The sequence below is a fragment of the Lepidochelys olivacea genome (genome assembly GCF_965140295.1).
Source record: "Lepidochelys olivacea isolate rLepOli2 genome assembly, chromosome: 10".
Lineage (NCBI taxonomy): Eukaryota > Metazoa > Chordata > Testudines > Cheloniidae > Lepidochelys > Lepidochelys olivacea.
Window position 1 is genome coordinate 77,553,133 of NC_140420.1, and position 20,389 is coordinate 77,573,521.

The following is a 20,389-nucleotide window of genomic DNA, read 5'->3' on the forward strand; positions in this document are numbered from 1 at the left end:
GCGGCTGCAGGCGCGGGCTCCGCAGCGCCCCGGGCTGGAGGGACGGGGAGCGCGAGCGGGCCGAGCGGGGCCGAGCCCCCGGGGGACGCTGTACCTGCCCCGCCGCCGCCGCCGCCGCGCGGTGCCCGGGGAGGGAGGGGGGCGTGGCGAGGGCGGCGCGCGGAGCCTGGGGGCGCTGGCCGGCCGGGAGCCCTTAAAGGCCGCGCCGCCCGGCTGTCAGCCGCAGAGGCAGGGCTGGCGGCGGGGCGGCCGGAGCGCGGCGCTCGGCCCGTCCTCTCCCTCTCCCTCCCCCTCCGGCGATGGCTGCGGTGAACGGCACGGTGGAGAACGGGCAGCCGGACAAGAAGCTGCCGGCGCTGCCTCGGCCCGTGAAGAACCTGGAGATCCAGCACACCAAGGTGAGCCGGCGCCGCGCACCTGCCGCCCGAGACCCGGCTCTGCCCGCCGGAGGTGCACATGGCCCGGCAGGAGCTCCCCCAGTCTGCCCGGGCGCGGGGCGCCGCGGCAGAGGGGACCCCGCTCTGCAAGGAGGGACTCCGCTTAGATCCAGCTGGGTGGGGAGATGGACAACCCCCCCCCCCCCCCGCGGGAGACTCCCTGGCTTTATTCTAGCCAGGATTCCGGGTGCCCGCTGGGACCGTAGATTCTGGCCAACCTGGTCCGGAGCCAGCGGGGATGTAAAGCAAAACAAAATCTAAATGTCCCCATCAATGTAAGCTGAGTCTAAAACCAAACAGCTCCGGCGCAGAATGCACTGGGCCCTGATCCTGCGACGCCCTCAATCCTTATTGAATGCCAGGGGAGATCTGGGTGAAGCAGGGACGCAGGGTCTGACCTCTCAGGCAGGAAACTTATTGTTGTGCACCTCTTCGTTGTATTATGTCAACAATAAGATTAAAGAGTAGATGGGGGGAAAATTAGGTCATTTCCTCCTCAAAACCTGAGTTTGCAAAAACTTTCCCTTCTTTGTTATAATTCTTCTCTGTAGGAGCGGGACTCCAAACACAGAAGTGTTGCACTTCCCATTGTTGCAGGATACATCTGTCTAGTACTTTTAATTAACAGCAGATTTTCCCCCCCTGTCTGCTGTGATTCAGAGGCTCAGTTAAATCCTTATTGATCATGCAGTGTTCTGTTTAATTCCTTTTTTTTTTTTGTTTTAGCTTGATATTCCACAACCTCAGTCTGTGCTCTTGTATTTTAACAGACTGGAAGTTTATTGTGGTATTTGTAGCAAGTGGAGAAAGGTGCAGGTTCTAGGAGGGATACAAAAAGATATTTGTCACTGGATGTCTCCTGCCTCCTGCAGACATGTCAACTGCAGGAAATCAAGTGAAATTGATTTTTGGGGTGTTTCCCCCTCCCAAAGTTTATGATTTAGCAATTTCTGCTACAGGTTGAAGTTATAGTTTTCCTCTTCTGCACATTAGACTCACTTCAGCCCCAAATGAAGTTGCATCTGTGTGTTCCTGAATTTGTACTGCTTAGTCACCCTGTTCTTTGGGATTTTGCTATCGAAGAAGAAAATGGTTTTTGTACTGAGTATGGACCTAATGTGCCATCCTGGGTCACTAACAGGGTGAGGCCATATTCCCAAATTAGTATGCTGGGCATACAAGAGCCAATCCTCCAAGATATGGAGCACTTCTTGGGAACTCAGAGGGCTCAGCAGTTTCCATTGAAGTCACATCTGGATAGAGTGAAGCTGCGAGGAGGATTAAAAAAATTCCTATAAAAACAGGGTTTTTTTTTTTTCTGTGGATTCAGTCCTGTTCCCATTGTGGATACTGGGGGTTTTGCAGTGGCTTCGTTGATGGCAGGCTCAGACCCTATATTTATGGTATAGGAAAGGGAATTGGGAATCAATGTTGCAAAGTTCAGAAGGCCCTCAGCTTCTGCCAGAGGCACTAGGAGTGAAGGGTGCTCAGCAACTTTTAGGATCAGACCCAAAATTGCTGGTTGCGCTGATCATACCCCTCTCAAAATGTCTGATTTTACACTGGGGGGGGGGGGGAGCTCCTGGTATCCTTGCTAAAGTCAGGGCTTCAGTGTAAAAACACACAACCAAAAGTCCAGTCCGCTCTTATGCGATCAATAGAGCTTCCCTTTAAAACACAAAAAGAAAAGGAGTACTAGTGGCACCTTAGAGACTAACCCAATTTACTTGAGCATAAGCTTTTGTGAGCTACAGCTCACTTCATCAGAAAGCTGATGCTCAAATAAATTGGGTTAGTCTCTAAGGTACCACTAGTACTCCTTTTCTTTTTGTGAATATAGACTAACACGACTGCTACTCTGAAACTTTTAAAGCACCTTGGTTATCCCAAGCCACTGAAATGTAAAACTTCCAAAGCCCTTGTTAGACTCCTGGTTTTCCTACTTTGTTCTTGATATCCAAGACATCTGCTCATTGCTGGTTTCTAAGGCATAGAGTTGAGCGTCATTGCAGACCTCAACATCCTTTTTTAGGAATTGTCACATTGTGGTAGTTAAACCCCTATGTTGTTTTCACCAGTATCCTACAGCACTGTTCCCTGTAGTGGAGGGACTCCTCAGGTCTATTGACGTAGGACCTTTACTTTGCTAATTTCAACTATGCGGCTGGACTAGACAGGCTAGTGGGGTTTAGAATGTTTTAGTTAATATAAAAGAATTCATGCTGCTTACATTATATAAAAGAGATCATTATAATTTGTCTCCCAGCTGCGAGAGGACAAATAAAGCTGAACTGCATTAATTTCTCAAGTTGAAAGTTGTTCCTTTGGTGTGTACCTGGATCCAAATGTGATTAGCCATTTATTAATAATTTGTCAGCAGATAAGCCGTCTTCTTAAACCAGTTTTCCCTACGTTACTTTTTAAAAGCTGAGCTTTCTGCTAACCTGGGACTTGCACCTTCTGCTGCTGATTTCAGAATGGCGTAATGTTACTTTGGACAGACTTTTATTAACTTCACTGGCGGTTGCATGTGAGATGGGTGTGGAGAATAGGACCCCTAGAGATGTCTAGACAATCCAATAGACTGTCTCAAAAGTGGAAAATGTTATTAATTAGAGTATAAGTTCTGGTTTGATGCTCAGAACACATCATCTGATGAGGAAAACTGTGGGCAATATTAAGCTTAGAATGATGATAAATACACATCTATGGGGGGATTCTGCAAACTCAATCGACTTCTCCCAGATGTTTGCAGCTGTCTCCCACCAGCACTCATCCCTCTGTAAAGTGAGAATCTTCTTTTCAATTCTACTAGCTACTGAACTGGAGAAATGGTTTTAAGACCAAGTCTTGTATTGATCAGCATGATGCTTTTATGAAGCAATGATCGCTCACAAATCATCTTTCCATAATGTCCCTAGAGATGAAGATGAAAGCGAGTGCGGTGATGATCCATGTCATACGCTCAGAGTGACTTCTTATGGAAGAACCAAGCTTAGTTGTATGACGGTGAAAAGAATCTTGGCGAGTCTGTCAGTCACTTTGCGTCCGCCATTCGCTGGAGTGATTTCATCTCCAGCTCCCTAATCCATAATTAATGCTAACACATAGATGCAGGAAAATGGTGCCCTATTCATTAGTAGCTGTAAACATTCCATTGTAGTTTCATGGGCTCCCCTCCCTGTATCTCTCAAGTTTGCAGTGAAATGTTCCCCATTTTAGACCCAAATTTGCCTTTGTCTTCCATAAACCTGCTCACTCTTACCATTTAAAAATGTTTACATCCAAAGTGCCGGATTGTAATTTGTGAGCTCCAGGCTACTTAAAACTTCCCGTGCGGTGAGTTCCCTTCCAAAACTCCATTTTGGTGTCTTGTCACACTGAGTATGGTAATCGTGACACCTCTGCCCCCCCACGTCTGCCCCCCACCCCCCAAAAAGTGGAAAATCCTCCAGGATAGATGGATCTAAAAATCCACTTTCAGACGCGTTCACATATAGGCAGCTTCCTCCAGTATGTGCTGCACACACTTTGCAGAAGTATTCAGAGAATAATATTTATTTATTTTCAATACTAATGTTAAGGAGTAATTATGCTTTGAAATGGGCAAGAAAAGAAATCTATGCGATCCAATTCAATGGGCATGTTGAGTGTGCAAAGACTGCAGGATTGGTTGGGTTTTTGGTTTTTCTTTTTTGTGGGACAGAACTCTAGCATGAGCTGATGTGCCAATAGACTTGTACGTTGCATTGGAAAGGGGAAACACTTTTTTGTTCAAATAAAATAATTTACTGTCTTGCAAAGATTAACCAGGGCTCATTATCTAAAGACTGTTTGATCTCATTTTATTTACAAGGAATCATTAATAAAAGCATCAGATAGTGTCAAGCTGGGTCAGAATAGTGCAGATGCTTGTTGAATCAATTCTATACTGGTGTCTATGCACAGTTCATACTAAATATCAAAATTTTAATCATTTTAAAAGTATTTGAATGCATTTTTAGTTGCACAACATTGGGACTCTTTGTCCTTGCTATAGAAAGGCTTATGGGTTTGTTTGCTTCTTTTGGTGTGGTTTTTTTTTTTTTTTTTTTTAATTGGCATATAAGAATAAACTGCCATAGACAAAACTTTTCCAATTGATTATTGACAAAAGACTGGCAAAGTGTTAGGGGCGTGTGTGAGTAAGGACTCCTTGGGTGAGGTAGCATTGCAAAATTGGGTCCATACTGCACATTCACTGGTGGAAAATGCTAATGGAGAAACCACTGATGAGTAGCCCAAAATAAGCAACATTAGCAGCATATACCCAACATCTATAATGTTTGTGCTTGAAATATGTAGATTTCTCTCGGTGTTTGCTTGCCAGACCCAAGGAGATGGGATGGAATAAATCCTGGCTATTTCACAAGTCTAAATCACATGAATTACACTGCGCAGACCTGATCCTGCATTCTTTGGTCAAGCAAAACTGCCTTCACTGGACCTCTATGTATGTGTACTTCCCTCGGTTTGTTTTGTTTAACTGCAATCAAAAATGGAACCCTTAGGGCCTAATCCTGCAAAGCTGCTCAATGTTCTTGACTTCCTTTGGCTTCAGTGGGTTCTCCACTCCTTGCAGGATCAGGCCCATAGAGAGAGATATTTGAGCTTCCACATGGTACATGTATGTTTGCTATTTTTTTTTTTTCTTTTTGACCCCTGTTAGATATTTATTAACAACGAATGGCACGAATCCATGAGTGGAAAGACGTTTCCCACATATAATCCCTCAACGGTTGAGAAAATCTGTGATGTAGAGGAAGGTGATAAGGTAAGTTTCTCGGGGTTACAAGTCAGGAAAGCATCCTGGGTTCGTTTTTCCTACAAAATGTGGTTGGCCCACCTGTAGGTTTAAAGCCTGTAGTAGCTAACCATTGTGGCATGCTCATTCAAATGCATTAGAGAGAATCAGTTATGTCCCACTCTGCTAGAATCATGAGTTGCTTCTTTGCTAAGGATGGTGATTACTGTAACGATTTAACTGAATCCTAGGAGTGATACCAAGTATTGTTTAGAAGGAAGTAATTGATTAAACACCTACTGCCCCATTGCAGCCCTTTTTTGGTCACTTATTTGGTGTAATTCAGCCCCCCCCCCCCCGGCTTGCAAATGCTTACTTGCTTAGCTTTACGCACATGAACAGGCTCCGTGATTTCAGTGGGTTTACTCACATGTGTAAAATGAAGCCTTTGCAGGGTTGGGGACAGAGATTGAGACCAAAGAAGGAATGCACATTTATTTTTAAAGATCCTTTTAGGGAAAGTTTTTTAAAAACAAACTACCTTGGATTCTGGTCCCTTCTCTGTGGATGTGCATTACTCCCATTAACAGGTGATGATCAGTCAAACCAAAGGATGAGTGGGAGTGCTCAATATTTTATATTGGCTTTAGTATCAAGCACTCTATAGTCCATGCCTTGTGCATAGGGCTGGATTAACCATTCGGCTAATAAGGGTATAGCCTTAGACCCTCCTATTTTTTTTTAGGCCCTACTGATCAGGCAGGGGGCATGGCCAGGTGGGGGGAGCAAGCTTGCCCCCTGTGGCTTGGAAGGAGCTCAGCCTGCTGCGTCTCCCCATGCTGCAGGAACACACTGCCAGGGATCCGGTTAACACTGGTGACCGGACACTAAAAATCGGGTTACCATGGGAACCCATGCCAGCCATGGGTGTAGTTTGAGCAGGCATTGATTTCTCCAGAGCTCCTCTTAGCTGACAGGGGAGGGAAGAGGCTCCCTCTGTCCCTCTCCTCCACTGAGGCTGGCAGGCAGCTCCAGACACTGGGTCCTAGTGCTCGTCATCGTCCTCTATGTGTGCTCGGTCCCATTTCTGGACAACTGGTGAGTGCTGGGGGAGGGGGCAGGGCAAGGGGATAGCCAGGGGAAGAGACCGTACGAGAGCGGTAGGGTGGGAAGCTTGCACAGAACCTGCACGCAGTCTATCCAGCTCCTGCCAGAACTACTGTCCCTCCCGTGTATAAGGAACGAATTCCCACACATTTGTAGGAGAAACAAAACATTCCATTCTGGATACCAGTCCTTTAACTTTTACAGAACCTTCCCTTGTGGGGCTTCAGATTGATGATGCACTGTGTTCAATACTGTATTGAACTGTACTAAAAATCAAAGAAATCCAAATTTTTTTTCTTTAATGTATTTTTCTGTATTGCACAGGCAACCAAGTTCTTTCCTTATGCTCAGCCTAGTTCCATATGCCAATGCATCTTTGTACATTTAAGGGGTTGAAAAATTACTGGAGGAAGCTCAACACACAATGTTGTAGGTTTCTCCCTCCCCACTCCCTCAAGGATTTTAAATCCACTTCTTAGCAATGTATGATAGAAAGACTGGCTGAATAGGTTAAAGGCAGGTTCTAGAGAACTAGTAAATGGACAGAAGTTCAATCCATCATAAAAGTAGCTCACATTTGATTTCTTTTGAGTTTCATTCCAAAATCTTAAAGCTAAATAAACTTGAAGTTAGTCCTCATTTTTCTGCCCCAACTCAAACCAACTTCTTTCCCAAGGGGAAATTGTTGGGTAAGCATGGGATGTGATTCGAGAAGGGAATGAGAACACAGGCCAGTTCCTGCTGACCATTGCACCTGTGTAGCTGTATTGACTTCAGGGATTTTTGCACAAGACTAGATTTTTGGTTCCTTCTGCTTTTTCACACCTGGTATAAACAGAATCTCATTCACTTTCCTCCCCTAAACTCGAACATTTAAGGGAAAAAAATAAGCAAGGTCTGCTTGATTTACACAAATAAAACAGGAACACCAAACCTGATGTTACAAGGGCATCCCTGCAGCAGCCTTGGTCGGATTGTTCTTTTGAAAGGTCCTCAATGGTTCTTTTAAGAGACGGATTTTTCAGTGAAGTCTTTTTGTCCAGGAGAGCAGAGAGCACAACATGGAATAGCTCTGTTTTGTCAACTCCTAGTGATTCAAAAGCTGAAAGGCTTTAGATTGTTTAATGTTTGTACAGTGGTTTTTGAAGAGCTAACACAGTACAAAAGTGCTAAATATTATGACAGGGCAACCACTTACAGATTGGTGTCCCTTCTAGCTGTTACCTTTTTCTTACAGAAAGCTTAAAACAAACAAATGCAAACCATAGAACTCATGCCTAGGAAACCTTGTATCAGAGCTGCTGATCACACGTTCTAGAATAGATAATGCTTAGCCCTTCCATGAGCACAGGGGACTGGACTAGATCACCTCTTGAGGTCCCTTCCAGTCCCATGATTCTAATTGAGGAAAAGCTTGGTGACAGAATGGCCTGATGTGGTGCATCACTGGAGATTAACTACACAAGCTGGGTATCACCCCACAAATATTTGGGTTCAATGTGAAAATGGCAATTCATTGTCCTCAGCCAGTGCAACACTGGGAGGCTGCTTTCCGAGCAAGACAGCCTAAAATTATGCCACCCCATGTAACTTTCCCACTACTACTTGCTCTACTTCAGTGGATTTTACACCTGAGTGGTTTTCTTTTACATAACAAAAGCTGGCTGCCTCCCAGAGTGCAGTCAGAGGGAGATGAGGTCTGTGGTGTAGAGGCCATGGCTTGAGGAAAACACCTGCAGGGCTTGGCTTTGCACAGTGCCATGTGGAGAGCTGAGGGTTGAAGCACCAGGTTGAAAGAGGTGAGCAGGATGGGGAGTTTTGGAGTGTTCACCCTCATACAGACGAGCATCCCACTAACTAGGAGGAAGGAGGCCTAAGAGAAGGACTGCATAGCATCCCCTGTGCTACCTCCTACTCAGAAGTATCTGTTTGAAGAATGGAGTGTCGAGGGAGTAGAATAAACTATTTAATGTTACATAAATAAATGTCAATATGTATGTAGAGACATGTTTGATGCCTTCATAATTTCTTTTGCAATATGTCATTCATACTTAGGCCTGTCCCTCCCATTAGATTTAGGTTGCTCATAACCTTAATCTGGCCCTGCTTGTGCACACAAACCTCTGATTGGAGTCAGTGACACTAGTAGGGCTGCCTTCTCCCCATACCACAACTCTTCACAAACATGGGCCTTGTGGAGGTGCTGTAGGGGGAAGGACCAGTCCAAGAACTTGCCTTTTTCCATCTGATGACTGGAAGGCTCTCCTGTCACCGTTGTTAGTGGTGGGGCCTCACCCTCATGTTGTGGAACGACGTCCCCTCTTTATCAGCAGTGGGATGGGGAACGTTTTAAGCACAGTGAGTATCCTCACCTCTGTGGCCAAGCTACACACCACAGCTCTAGGATAGGAAAACTGAAGGGCCAAAGGTTCTTTGTTAGAAGAATGCCCCTGCCCATCCCAATGAAGTTCCCATGGACCCTAATGCTATAACAGGGTTGCCACTTCTGCAGTACAAAAAATCAGGATGTCTCGGAGTGCTGGTACAGTACACTGAGCACCCTTCCAGATTTCCCAGAAAGCCACCTCCAGAAAAAAGGAATGATCCTGGGAAAACCTGGGCAGGTGGCCACCCTGGCTATATATGGCAATGGGGTGGAGTCTATGACTCAGCCTGAGGGAAGAGGGCAAGGCTGGGTAGTGGTGCAAGCTTGTCACCGGCTTAATGCAGCCAAATCCAGAGAGAGGAACCCCTTAGAATAAGGAGAAGCCTTCATAGAACATCAGGGTTGGAAGGGACCTCAGGAGGTCATCTAGTCCAACCCCCTGCTTAAAGCAGGACCAATCCCCAATTTTTGCCCCAGATCCCTAAATGGCCCCCTCAAGGATTGAACTCACAACCCTGGGTTTAGCAAGCCAATGCTCAAACCACTGAGCTATCCCTCCCCCTGCAATGTCCAGAAGACTTGGCCTGTCCATGGACAATGCAGCAGTGGAGGCAATTGTAAAGTGGCCAGATAATATCATGAAATTACATGTAATTATAGGCTAATTTTATATAGCACATCATTGGATCTAATTATAATTACCATATAAACTGAGGGCTGAGGCTAATCCTGAGGTAACTTTGTTTTACTAGGCAGAAACCGTGGCTCCGCTATAGCTAAGTGCCTCTTCGAGTAGTTACCCATGTAACGACTTTGTATTTCAGGCCTGCTTTTCATGCCTCTGTTAAAGAAACCTGTTGAGCAAAACCAAGAAGACAACCTCATGTCTTGCCTACAGAGAGAGCCCTCATTACTCTGTTCTCTTCTGGGTGCCAGGGAGAGATTTTAACTTCTAGCTCACGGGACTATCATTGGAAAAATCCCATCTCTGGGCTCTCCTGAGAGAGACTCTCTCTGGCCTATAGGGATCAATCTGTGGAAGGTCTGGAAGTTTCTGTGGATATCCGGTGTGCAGGCTAATCTCTATACAGGGGGGAAAATGCACTATATTCTGGTCACAGAGGGTATGTCTACACTGCAGTGTAAAAGACCTGTAGTACGGCCATGGCTGGCCCAGGTCGACTGACTTGGGCTTGTGGGGCTTGGGTCATGGGGCTGAAAATTGCACTTAGACCTTTGGGCTCAAGCTGCAACCTGGGCTCTGAGGCCTACTAAGTGGGGGGAGGGTCTACATTACAATTTTCATCTCCATAGCTAGAATCAATTGCCCCAGGCTCTGAAATGCAGAGCTGTATTTTTTTTTTATTGTGTTTTAGCTGTACCCAGAGTGTCTCTCCTTGCATCCCCTAAATCCTACATGCAGACACTCCTGCTGTATGTATGGGGTGGGAAGGGGGCAGCAGGCAAGGCTGGGGTTGGGGCTGAGTGAGTTTAAAAACTTGTGTTCGGGGCCCAAAACAGGCCAAACTGGGTGTATTCACCTGAGCTTTGCTTTGCAACTTTGGGTCTGTTAGTGCCTAAACATGACACTCTGAGGTTAGTGGTTGCAAATCCACATGGCCTGGAACCAAAGAGTCTTGTGCAAACTGAACCCCCTGAGATGAACATAGCCCCAGTTTAATCCCCCCCATCCTAGATCTCTGGAAGTTTCATGCAGGCAGACTTGGGTTTGTTAATGAAGAACGCTGTGGACCTGGGCTCCGGAGCATTCTCAGTGTGGTGCCTTGAGGAGACAGAAGCTACGCAGTTGCGGTGGCTAAAACTCTTGTAGGGGCTGCAGTCACTGGTGTTGTCACTACAGAAGCTGCTGCTCACCCTGACTCTAGATTGTGGGGGCTGGATTCCATCTCCCTTACCCTCTGTGTAAGTCCCTCCCGAGATGCCTGTTTGCTTAGGCTGTGCATGAGGGATGGGAATTTGGCAACTAATAATCTGGCGATGACGGTTGGCTGTGGGGCTGAAACGTGGCCAACTTGTTATTCGCTTGGGAGCAAAGGTTTTGTTTTTCTTTAGTTACAAAATTAAAATGGAATTACTTGCAGTCAGAGGGAAATCCTGGGTGGGGAAAGAGGAGCTGGCAGTGATGCTCTGCTGGAGTTTTCCTTGGCCTACAAATAAGGGCTGAGTGTTCATGTCTGTCGGGCTGATACCAGGCATGGGAATAACTGATATGACTAATGTTAAGGCTGTGTCATTGTGCTGCTTCCAGGGCTGTTACCCATCCTGACCTGGCAGACCAGTTCCCTGTAAAATACTCCATCTGTCCCAGTTTGCCTCCAGTGCGATCACATCTCTGTTTGCCTGTGGTTGGCATAGTCCTGTGTGCAAGAGTGAATGTCGAGTGCTCAAGGGATGCCTCACTTTGTTTTGTCTTTCTGCACATGGCTGAGTTCCACCCTGGAGTGGAAAACCTGCAATGCTATGCCCTGGCTTTATGGGTCACAGCCAGGCCAGAGGAGTCGGCCTTTCCTGTGCTTGTGATTCTTAGGAGTTTTAAGGGTGTCTGTTGCTATCCATGCCACCCATCCTTGTATTTTAGGGATGGACTGAGATTAGGAGGAGCAGTTATAGATGGGTATTTACTACAGGCTGAGTTGGTGGGGCTGCTTGTAGTTAAAGTGACCCAGCATTTCCCATTGTTACCCTCCTGCCCCGTTTTTAGTTGCTTGTAACTTTGTCCAACATTGACCGTTTGGGCTGAAACTTTCCATGGTGAATGTCTGCCTCAGTCTGAATATTCTTGGGGTGATTCAGCCATTTATGAGAGAGATTGGGAGGGAGAATACATTGTTTTTGCCCATGTTAACAAAATTCTTCATGCTGCTTCATTGAGAAGCTCTAGTGACTCCATGCTTTGAAACAGGGACTTGGCATTTGGCAGGGGTTGTCACCTTGGTCTCGGGCCTGTGCCTGTTACTGTTCCTGTGGAGATGCCCAAATTTGACTTAAGTGTTCAAAGACTTATTCATCTGTTTGCCCATGATCAGTAGAGACTTACCAGAATTCCCTGGAGACTCCATCTGCACTGGGCAAGCTCTACCCCGTCTCTTCACCTACTAACCATAGTGCACGTGTGCTATCCTCACAGAGCCTGGAGCTGACCAGGACTTTCTTTGCCATTGCTCCTCTGGGCTGCTGTGGCACTGGGCTTGGGAACTAATAGTTGGGGGCCGTCTTCCTAACGGACTCGGTGTTCCACCCACTGGCGCCCTGACAGGGAGGAGGAGGAAGGGGCCTGACTCTAATGCACAGGTGATGAGCTGGACCTGTGAGTTTGAGTAGGAGGTTGGGGAGGGGGAAGAGAGGGTTGGACTAGGATGAGCCGTAAGGGTCCTGTGGAGAAAGTAGTCTGTGATCATGTAATGAGAGACTGTATCACAATCGCATACACACAAGGGGGCTGGATTAAGGTTTCACAGGCATCTTTAATTCTAGCGTTTCCTAACATTTTAGCATTTGACTTTGCAACCTTAACACTCTTGAGGTAGTTTTGTGTGTGCAATACTAAATAAATTCCCCCCACAGATTGAAACTGTGAATTGTTAGGTCTTGTGTGTCCCTCCTTTTTGTCCCATGTTTTGTCCTTGGCACCTTGACAGCTATGACTCTGTCCTTATGTCACATATTGTGTCTACGGATTGCAACATCTGTGTACTGTAATACACCGTTCTGACCCCTTTCATGCCTAGTTGTCATAGGGTGGATTAAGAATGGAATTTCAGCCTTACCTAAGAATTTCCTGGTCTTTGCTGGTTTGAACTCAGACACTTAATGTGAGGGGTAGCTGAGTTTTATTGTGCCTGTATTGTATGGCATTTCCACTGAGGTATTTTGGGGAAGTCCTCCTGCTTGCATGCATAATGACTATGCAAAACACCAAACCATGGTATCTGGGAGTGCAGCGAGTAGGAATGAACATAGCTAACCACAGAGTCGCCCACATGCCCAGCTTTGGAGAACAGTCATGGTCCATAGTAATGCTGTGTTCTGTAAGATTGCTCCTAGCGTGACTTCTGGAAAGGGCTGGATTGTTGATGATGATTGATGATGATCTCAGTGGAAAATTGCAAAGCAGCTGAGGGCTAAGTCACTTCTTTTTGTGATGCTAGCACACAGGGTAGCTAGTGCAGGAAGGGGGGCCTTTCCCCAATCATGGTCCCATGAAAGGAAATGAACAAGATCTTTATGTAGCTCTCAGGAGCCCAAGAGGATGTGGTCTGCAGATTAGGGAGTACATCTAGCATCCCAGCTGGCTAGCAAGTATTTTGCAATCACCTGAAAGTGCTACCCAACAGATGATGCTCCCACGCAGAAGCACTAATGGCCATCCCACCACCTAGGACTTCTGCTTTGGCTTGCAGGTCTCCTTTTGTGGAGGATGTACCAGGCAGCATCTCTGTTCCTTCTTCCTACACTAGCCAGGGCAGGACTGAGCCTTATAAATACTCCACTCCTGAGTCTCAGATGTCCTTTGCAGGGAGGTAGTCATGGTATTCAGAAGGGATGTTTGCTCTTTTAAAGAAACAACCTGGCTTTAGTAACAGTTTGAATGTTCAGTAATATACTGCAGATCAATTAGCTTGTCTACTTGTGAGTGCAATGTGTAAGCAGCCTAGGGTGACCAGATGTCCACATTTTATACGGACAGTCCCAGTTTTTGGGTCTTTTTCTTATATATTCTCCTATTACCCTCCCCACCCCGTCCCGATTTTTCACACTTGCTGTCTGGTCACCCTAAAGCAGCCAGGGTTCTGTACTGAATTATTCCCGTCTCTCTCTCATTTTGTGCATTGGTGCCTTTCTGCTGGATGAGGCAAATACACATTTGGGTCTAGATTGTGGCTTTAAGCCCTAGCCCAGTGGTAGCTCATGGAGCATCACGCCACAGATAGTGACTTGGAGCACTGGGTGAGCGAACAAACCACCCGTGATTGCTATCCCAGTAAGCTTCAGAGCTCCCAGTTCTTGGAGCTTGACTCCACTCCCATTGAAACCAATGGAAATATTCCCATTGACATCAGTACAAGTTGGATCAAGCCCCAGGTGTGCCTGGGGCCTGGTGAGCACAAGCCTGTGCATTGCACAAGTGTGCAAGGCTGGTGGGAAGGCTTTGTGCTGCATGCCTGCCATCCTATTTGTGCACTCTCAGAGCTAGGGGCAGTCCTTGTAACTTCATTTCCCACAGGCCTGGCCAGCATGGGCATAGTGCTGCCTGTGCTAAGGGTCTTCCATATCCCAATAAACACAACAGCGTTTAAAGGGAATGTGTTTAAACCTGACGCCTTCATTATGTGTTGTGTCCTGCCTGATTTACCGTGAAAATATTTTTCAGCCGTGGCTTGCAGATCCTAATTACAGCATGAAATTGGGGACTTCTTAGAAGTGGGAAGGTTTGACACTGGTTTCTGCTCTGATTGGCAGGTGCCAAATGAGTTGATTCAGATTAAACCAATTATGTCAAATTGTGCCCTGTATGTAACCTGTGTGAATTCAAGGTAGGAGCTTGCCAGTAACTCCAGAGCCCTGCTACTGTCTGTTAATGCATCCACCCAGTTAGTGTGCATTCACTCTGACACCCCCCACTCCCACATACACGTCAGTCTCACAGAGCCTACCATAGTTGTGGAGATAAAAATAGCCTGACATGACCAAGGTAACTGGGTGCCCAAATGCACTAAATTCATAGAATATCAGAGTTGGAAGGGACCTCAGGAGGTCATCTAGTCCAACCCCCTGCTCAAAGCAGGACCAATCCCCAATTTTGCCCCAGAACCCCCTAAATGGCCCCCTCAAGGATTGAATTCACAACCTTGGGTTTAGCAGGCCAATGCTCAAACCACTGAGCTATCCCTCCCCCCTCTCAGGCAGCAGCATAGCCAATGCCCTTCTGACAGGGGTGGGGTTCTGTATTCAGCTGCTAGTACAAATAGGCTGATTAAATACCATGTAACCCATTGCAGACCTGGAATAAGTAGGTGTGCCTGTAACAGGGTGGCTTGCCTCTTTAGACCTAGAGACCTGGGGACAGCCCACCCTAGTTATTAAGGAGGCGCATCTGAACTCTGACTCCCCTGTAACCAGCCTCAGGAAGCTACAGAGAGAGAGGGTGCCCAGGGAGCTCAGAGGCTGTTGGAAACAAGTAAGCTCCAGCAGAGAAGCTTGGGGTGAGACTACAGGCAAGAGAGGCCTGGGAGCGAAGGGTTAAATGGATGGACGTGTGGTGGGACTGGAGAACTTTATTTTGAATGCTTGTTCATTTAATACAACAGGACCCAAGAATGGCTGTGAATGGACAAAAGGGGGGGAAACTGCTTGCAGGACTACCCTGAGGTGATGGGGGGGGGGAGGGGCATATAGGAGGCAGCTTGCCCAAGAACATTAAATAACAATGGGATATGGCTGTTTATAAACCTTCCGGTGTAATTTTAATCACCAGTTGTGTTTTTCTGTAGCACTCTTCCATGACCCACTCCTCCCTTGAAAGTGTCTGTCCTTAGTAAGGTGTCATTTCTTGTTTGTTGGCATTCAATATGTTCTGGGATAGGTCTGTCTTGTTGTCTCCCATACTAGAGGATTATGTAGTTTCACAGAGTTAGAATAATCCTGGAGAAGAAGACAAGATGTGTTCTAGAAGATCTTGCACAGGGCGGAATTCCTTCCAAAGAAGGCGGCAGTGTCCATCAAACATACACTTGGGGTGAAATCCTGGCTCCATTTAAGCCATCAGCAAAACTCTCATTGGTTTCAGCAAGGCCCAGATTTCACCCTGTTTGAAAAATATCAGTGTACATTTAGAGGGGAAAAATTGCTGTGGCATATCTTGACCGGATAAGGTGTATGTAGGGACACTTCACTCATGTGAGTAATCCACAGCAACGTCTTGTGTGAGTAAACGTAGCAGCCATGGTACAACAAAAAACATATTTATCGTCATGGGGCCCTATCCCCAGCTGGAAATTGACTTCAGTGGAGCTACGCTGGTTTGCATCATTTGAGGGTTAGGGCCATAGCATTGAGCTAAAAACCCTAGTAGTCCCCCATAAAGGGGGACATGTGGTTCTTCTGAAAATGCTGTCTAGGATCTAAGTGAATTTTGTGAATTAAAACTGTTATTGACCCATTTGATTATGGATTTATAAGGGAAAACTAATTTACAAGGGAAAACTGGGATTGTCCAGTGAGGTCTGTGAGCTGTAACTATTCCCTGGGCTAAAACCATCATAATATCCATACTCTGAATATATCCTCTTTCCCACCTCTTTGTTTTAAAAAATACTGATCCATCCAGATTTGGCTTGTGAGTGCACCAGGCCCAGTCTTGCTGTCAATGAAAGTCTTGCCTGTTTTCCACTAGGACGGGGGCACACTTTTCACTCTTGCCAACAAAGTATGTAGATAAGAAAATATAGGGGCTTGAATATATATATATTATTTTATCCTGTCAGGGAAGCCTGGTCCAATTCCATAAACTTCACAACTTACCCTGAAAGATCTGATTGCCTCTGCAAAATTTGAATTTAGGTTCCTATCCGGCAAAGTCAAATCCTACCAGAGTCTGAAGCGGCTTAGGTCAGATCTTGCTAGATTCCATGTTCAGCGGCAAAACAGCAGACTCTCTTCGCAGATGATTCAATATTACAGTAGGCAGGCTCTGCAGGACACTGCATAGGAAGCAACCTGCTTGGGAGCTGTTCATAGCACTATGCAATTTCTCTCTCTCACCTGAATATTTCATGTGTGTGTTTGGTTGCTTTAGCCAGATGTAGATAAGGCAGTAGAGGCCGCAAAAGCAGCATTCCAGAGAGGATCTCTATGGAGACAAATGGACGCCTTAAGCAGAGGGAGGCTCCTCCACAAACTAGCTGATCTCATCGAGCGAGACAGAGTCATTTTGGCGGTAAGTGAAACGTGGTGGGGGGGAGCGATAATAAACCAGAAGCAATTGACTGACTACTTAATTCTGTCCCTCTGACTGCCCTGGAGATCTGGGGCTGTTTGTAGCTTGTGTTTAGTTTGTTTGAAAGGGGAATCCCATCTGCAGGGAAGCTTCCGTTTCCCAAGCTCCCAGCTTGGTTTAGTAACATCTGGATAGAGGGACTTTTTAATAATAATTTAAACAGCTCTCTCAAAATCAGTGACTTTTTTTTTAAGGGCATCTTTGCCTTGTTAAAGGGAAAAATTCCAAATCCATCGTTCGTACTTTTCAGTGCTTTGGATGAGATCACCCTAGACCTTAGCATTGCAGGTGAAGCCTACCTCCCTCTTCAAACTTGAATAGTGCGCCCTCCTCATTTTTCCCCCCCCCACACACACCTCCCCGCCACTCCAATGCCCACACACCATGAGAGGGGAAATCCCCAGGCTGACTTGGAAAAGCTGCCTCTCCTCCCACCATTTGATCTCCATGTCCCATGCAATGGGAGGCTAGGAGAACTTTCCAAGTCAACGGGCTTGAGTTGTCCGGGAACAACAGCAGCGAAGCCTCACCTTCTTAACTCATTTCTTTTTGCCATATCCTCCCCCAGCCCTGTGTCCACTTGGTGAAGTACAGTTGATGGTTGTCTAGCTTTTTTGCGGGGGGGTAGGGGGACAAAGGATGCTCAACACTTAATGCTGCTTATACTTACTCTGTGAGGAACACTGTTTTAAACTACTAGGTGTTATTTGCTAAACCAATTTTTTAAAAAGAGAGAGTGAGCAAGAGAGCCATGGAGCCATATAAGCATTGTCTTTGGGGCTGCCTCTGTGCTGATTGTTTAGCAGTCTATCGCAATTCAACAAAGCGCACATAACTTTAGACAGGTGCTTAAGTGACATTGACTTCAATAGGGCAACTGACTTGTTTAGGCTAGGCTGGGCAAAACTGAGGCCGACGTGAGTAAAGGCTGCAGAAAGGGGCCATGAGGGCCTGCATCCACAGAGTGGATTCATGGGAGGTGGTGGCACCCATGGGCAGTCATGTTCATCCTTGGCTTAACGGCATTGGTGCCGGGGTGAATTCAACTCCCTCATTTTAAGAGTTCAGGTCATGCATCAGATGTCTGTATCATGTGTTATCTTTGAGTTACTGATGTAAAAAAAGACCATATCCCTACTTGAATTTAACGTTCTTGCCTATGGTGTTGAATAAATCTTTAAATAAATGAAGTCCTAGAACAAAATGAGCAAATAACCCCCACCCTGTTTAAAAGTAACAGACAAAGACAACTGACTAAGGCTAAAAGCATCTATAATAACTATGTTAACTATTGAATCGTCTGTGGAATTAATGAAAGAAACGTGAAGAGAATAACAAAGATACAGAGTTGGGAACAATCTTGCATTGGCAAAGGATGACCTAAATAGGTCTGTGCCATGCCTGACTTGGGTGTTCTACTCATCAGAACATTAAAGGGGACAAGTGACAATGGCAACAATAAAACAATGTGACTGATTTGCAGTAAACCACATCAAATGGACTGTCTAAAGGATTTAACTTCCTTATAGCAATTGAAATAAATGGCAGAAAGATGTGTGTGAAGATTTTGAGCTATTCACAAAACATCCATTTGTTCCTCTGGCTGTTCATAAAAATTATTCCACGGTGACTTGACTGCTCACAGAACCAATGCACCTGCATTGTGTATTGCAACTCCTCCTTCTTCCTAATCTGGTTCCCCCAGGAAGCTTGGTCCCTGCAGTTCGGTCCTGACCTACTTCTAGTTCCTCTGCCAGATAGAGAAGTGAGTGATGCTAGACTGTGATGGTTGTGTGATATGGGACCAGAAGGTGAGACACCAGCTCATTTGGACGTGACATTTGTCATCTTTTTTTTTTTTTTTTTAAAAAAAAGGCAAAAATTAATTTTTGCCCTAAGCCACAAAGTTCTGGCTCAAATTTTTGCAGAAATTAGAGTGGTTAGATCTCAGTAACCAACAAATTTTTTTTAAAGTTGGCCTTGTGCCCCTTTTTCTTTCTAATGGACAAATTTTTCTGCTTGGTTTTTAACCTTCAATATCAGGAATGTCCTGTCTGGTCGTCTTTGTTTGCCAAAGAATTTGATGGGATTTCAGAGGATGTCTGTTAGTTCTCACATTTTAACTGAAAGAGATTTAACAAGAATTTCTCCAAAACGTCGACTGGCCATTGATATTAAATGTGTGTTAATACAAACAGTTCTTTTAAACTGTTAAAATTTTCCTTCTCCGTTTTTTCAGTCTTCACTCTTGTGATGCTGTCCTGGAGTCTTCCAGGATAGACAATGTAAAAACATATATGCACAGAAATCTCTTGACCTTTTCTATACATTACAGAGGAGCAAAGAGGGTGCACATCCAATTCTTGTCAATTTGCAAGTTACTCTTAATTAAAAAAAAAATGTAAAAGGTAGCACAGGGTAACTACTTTCTGCTGCTTTTAGTTCAGGACTTAAAATGCATCATTGGGCATGCTTTTCACAAACATGCTGCTCGCAAAATGAAACTTCAAGTAGGATGCGACACTGTGAATTTGGACACGCTCTTGTTTACACCGAAAAGAGAGAATACCATTTTGCAATAATGTCCCGGTCTTGAAGAACGAAGCCTCGTGGTCAGTTGGAAAGGAGGACCTGCTCCACAACCTGATAGTCAGTGGAGAGACTTCCATTGATTTCTGTGGGACTCTCTTCTCTAATTTTGGATGTGGGGCTAAACTAAAAAACATACAAGCCCTCCTGGAGTTCAGGGATGTTGGATCTGTACTCAGGCCAAACTGTATGTTCATATTGGCCCTGATTCAGCATAACACTAGAGCTTTTGCTTAGTTTTAAGCACAGGCTGAAATCCACCCGTACCTAGCACTGCACTTCAGAACATGCTTATGTCTTGTGGCCATTGGGACTTAAGCACATGCTTAAAAATTAAACACCTACTTAAGTGCTGCGGGGAATAGCAATGGGCTCAGCCGTGTGCTTAGAGTTAAGGATGTGACAACTTGCTGTGGTGAGCTGAGGCTTTTCCTAGGGCAACCTCATTGACCAGTCTTCATGGTTGACTCAAATCTCAAGAATGAGCACAACCAAAACCCCAGTTCTGAACATCCCTGAACTCAGGAAAAATCCAAGTCTGCATCCATGTGGTCTGCATCAGAGTATCATAGAAGATTAGGGTTAGAAGAGACCTCAGGAGGTCATCTAGTTCAACCCCCTGCTCAAAGCAGGACCAATCCCCAGGGCTTTGTCAAGGTCTTAAAAACCTCTACAGATGGAAATTCCACCACCTCCCTAGATAACCCATTCCAGTGCTTCACCTTCCTCCTAGTGAAATAGCTTTTCCTAATATCCAACCTAGACCTCCCTCACTGCAACTTGAGACCATTTTCTCCTTGTTCTGTCATAAGCTACTACTGAGAACAGTCTAGCTCCATCCTCTTTGGAACCCCCCCTTCAGGTAGTTGAAGGCTGATATTAAATCCTTCCTCTCCCCCCCCCCCCCCAACTCTTCTCTTCTGCAGACTAAATAAGCCCAATTCCCTCAGCCTTACCTCATAAATCATGTGCCCCAGCCCCCTAATCATTTTTGTTGCCCTCCACTGGACTCTCTCTAATTTGCCCACATCTTTTCCGTAGCGCGGGGGCCCAAAACTGGACACAATACT

The 20,389-nt window shown here is 45.7% G+C and overlaps 1 protein-coding gene across 1 annotated transcript in view; it reads left to right on the forward strand.

Moving 5' to 3' along the window:
• Positions 1 to 214: 214 nt before the first annotated feature.
• Positions 215 to 20,389, forward strand: part of ALDH1A3 (aldehyde dehydrogenase 1 family member A3) — a 50,493-nt gene continuing 30,318 nt past the window's right edge. Inside the window, exons 1-3 of the mRNA XM_084642041.1 lie at positions 215 to 398; positions 5,146 to 5,250; positions 16,530 to 16,670. Of these exons, the coding sequence (XP_084498167.1) occupies positions 300 to 398; positions 5,146 to 5,250; positions 16,530 to 16,670 (345 nt within the window). The 5' untranslated portion in view covers positions 215 to 299. The remainder of the gene's footprint in view (positions 399 to 5,145; positions 5,251 to 16,529; positions 16,671 to 20,389) is intronic.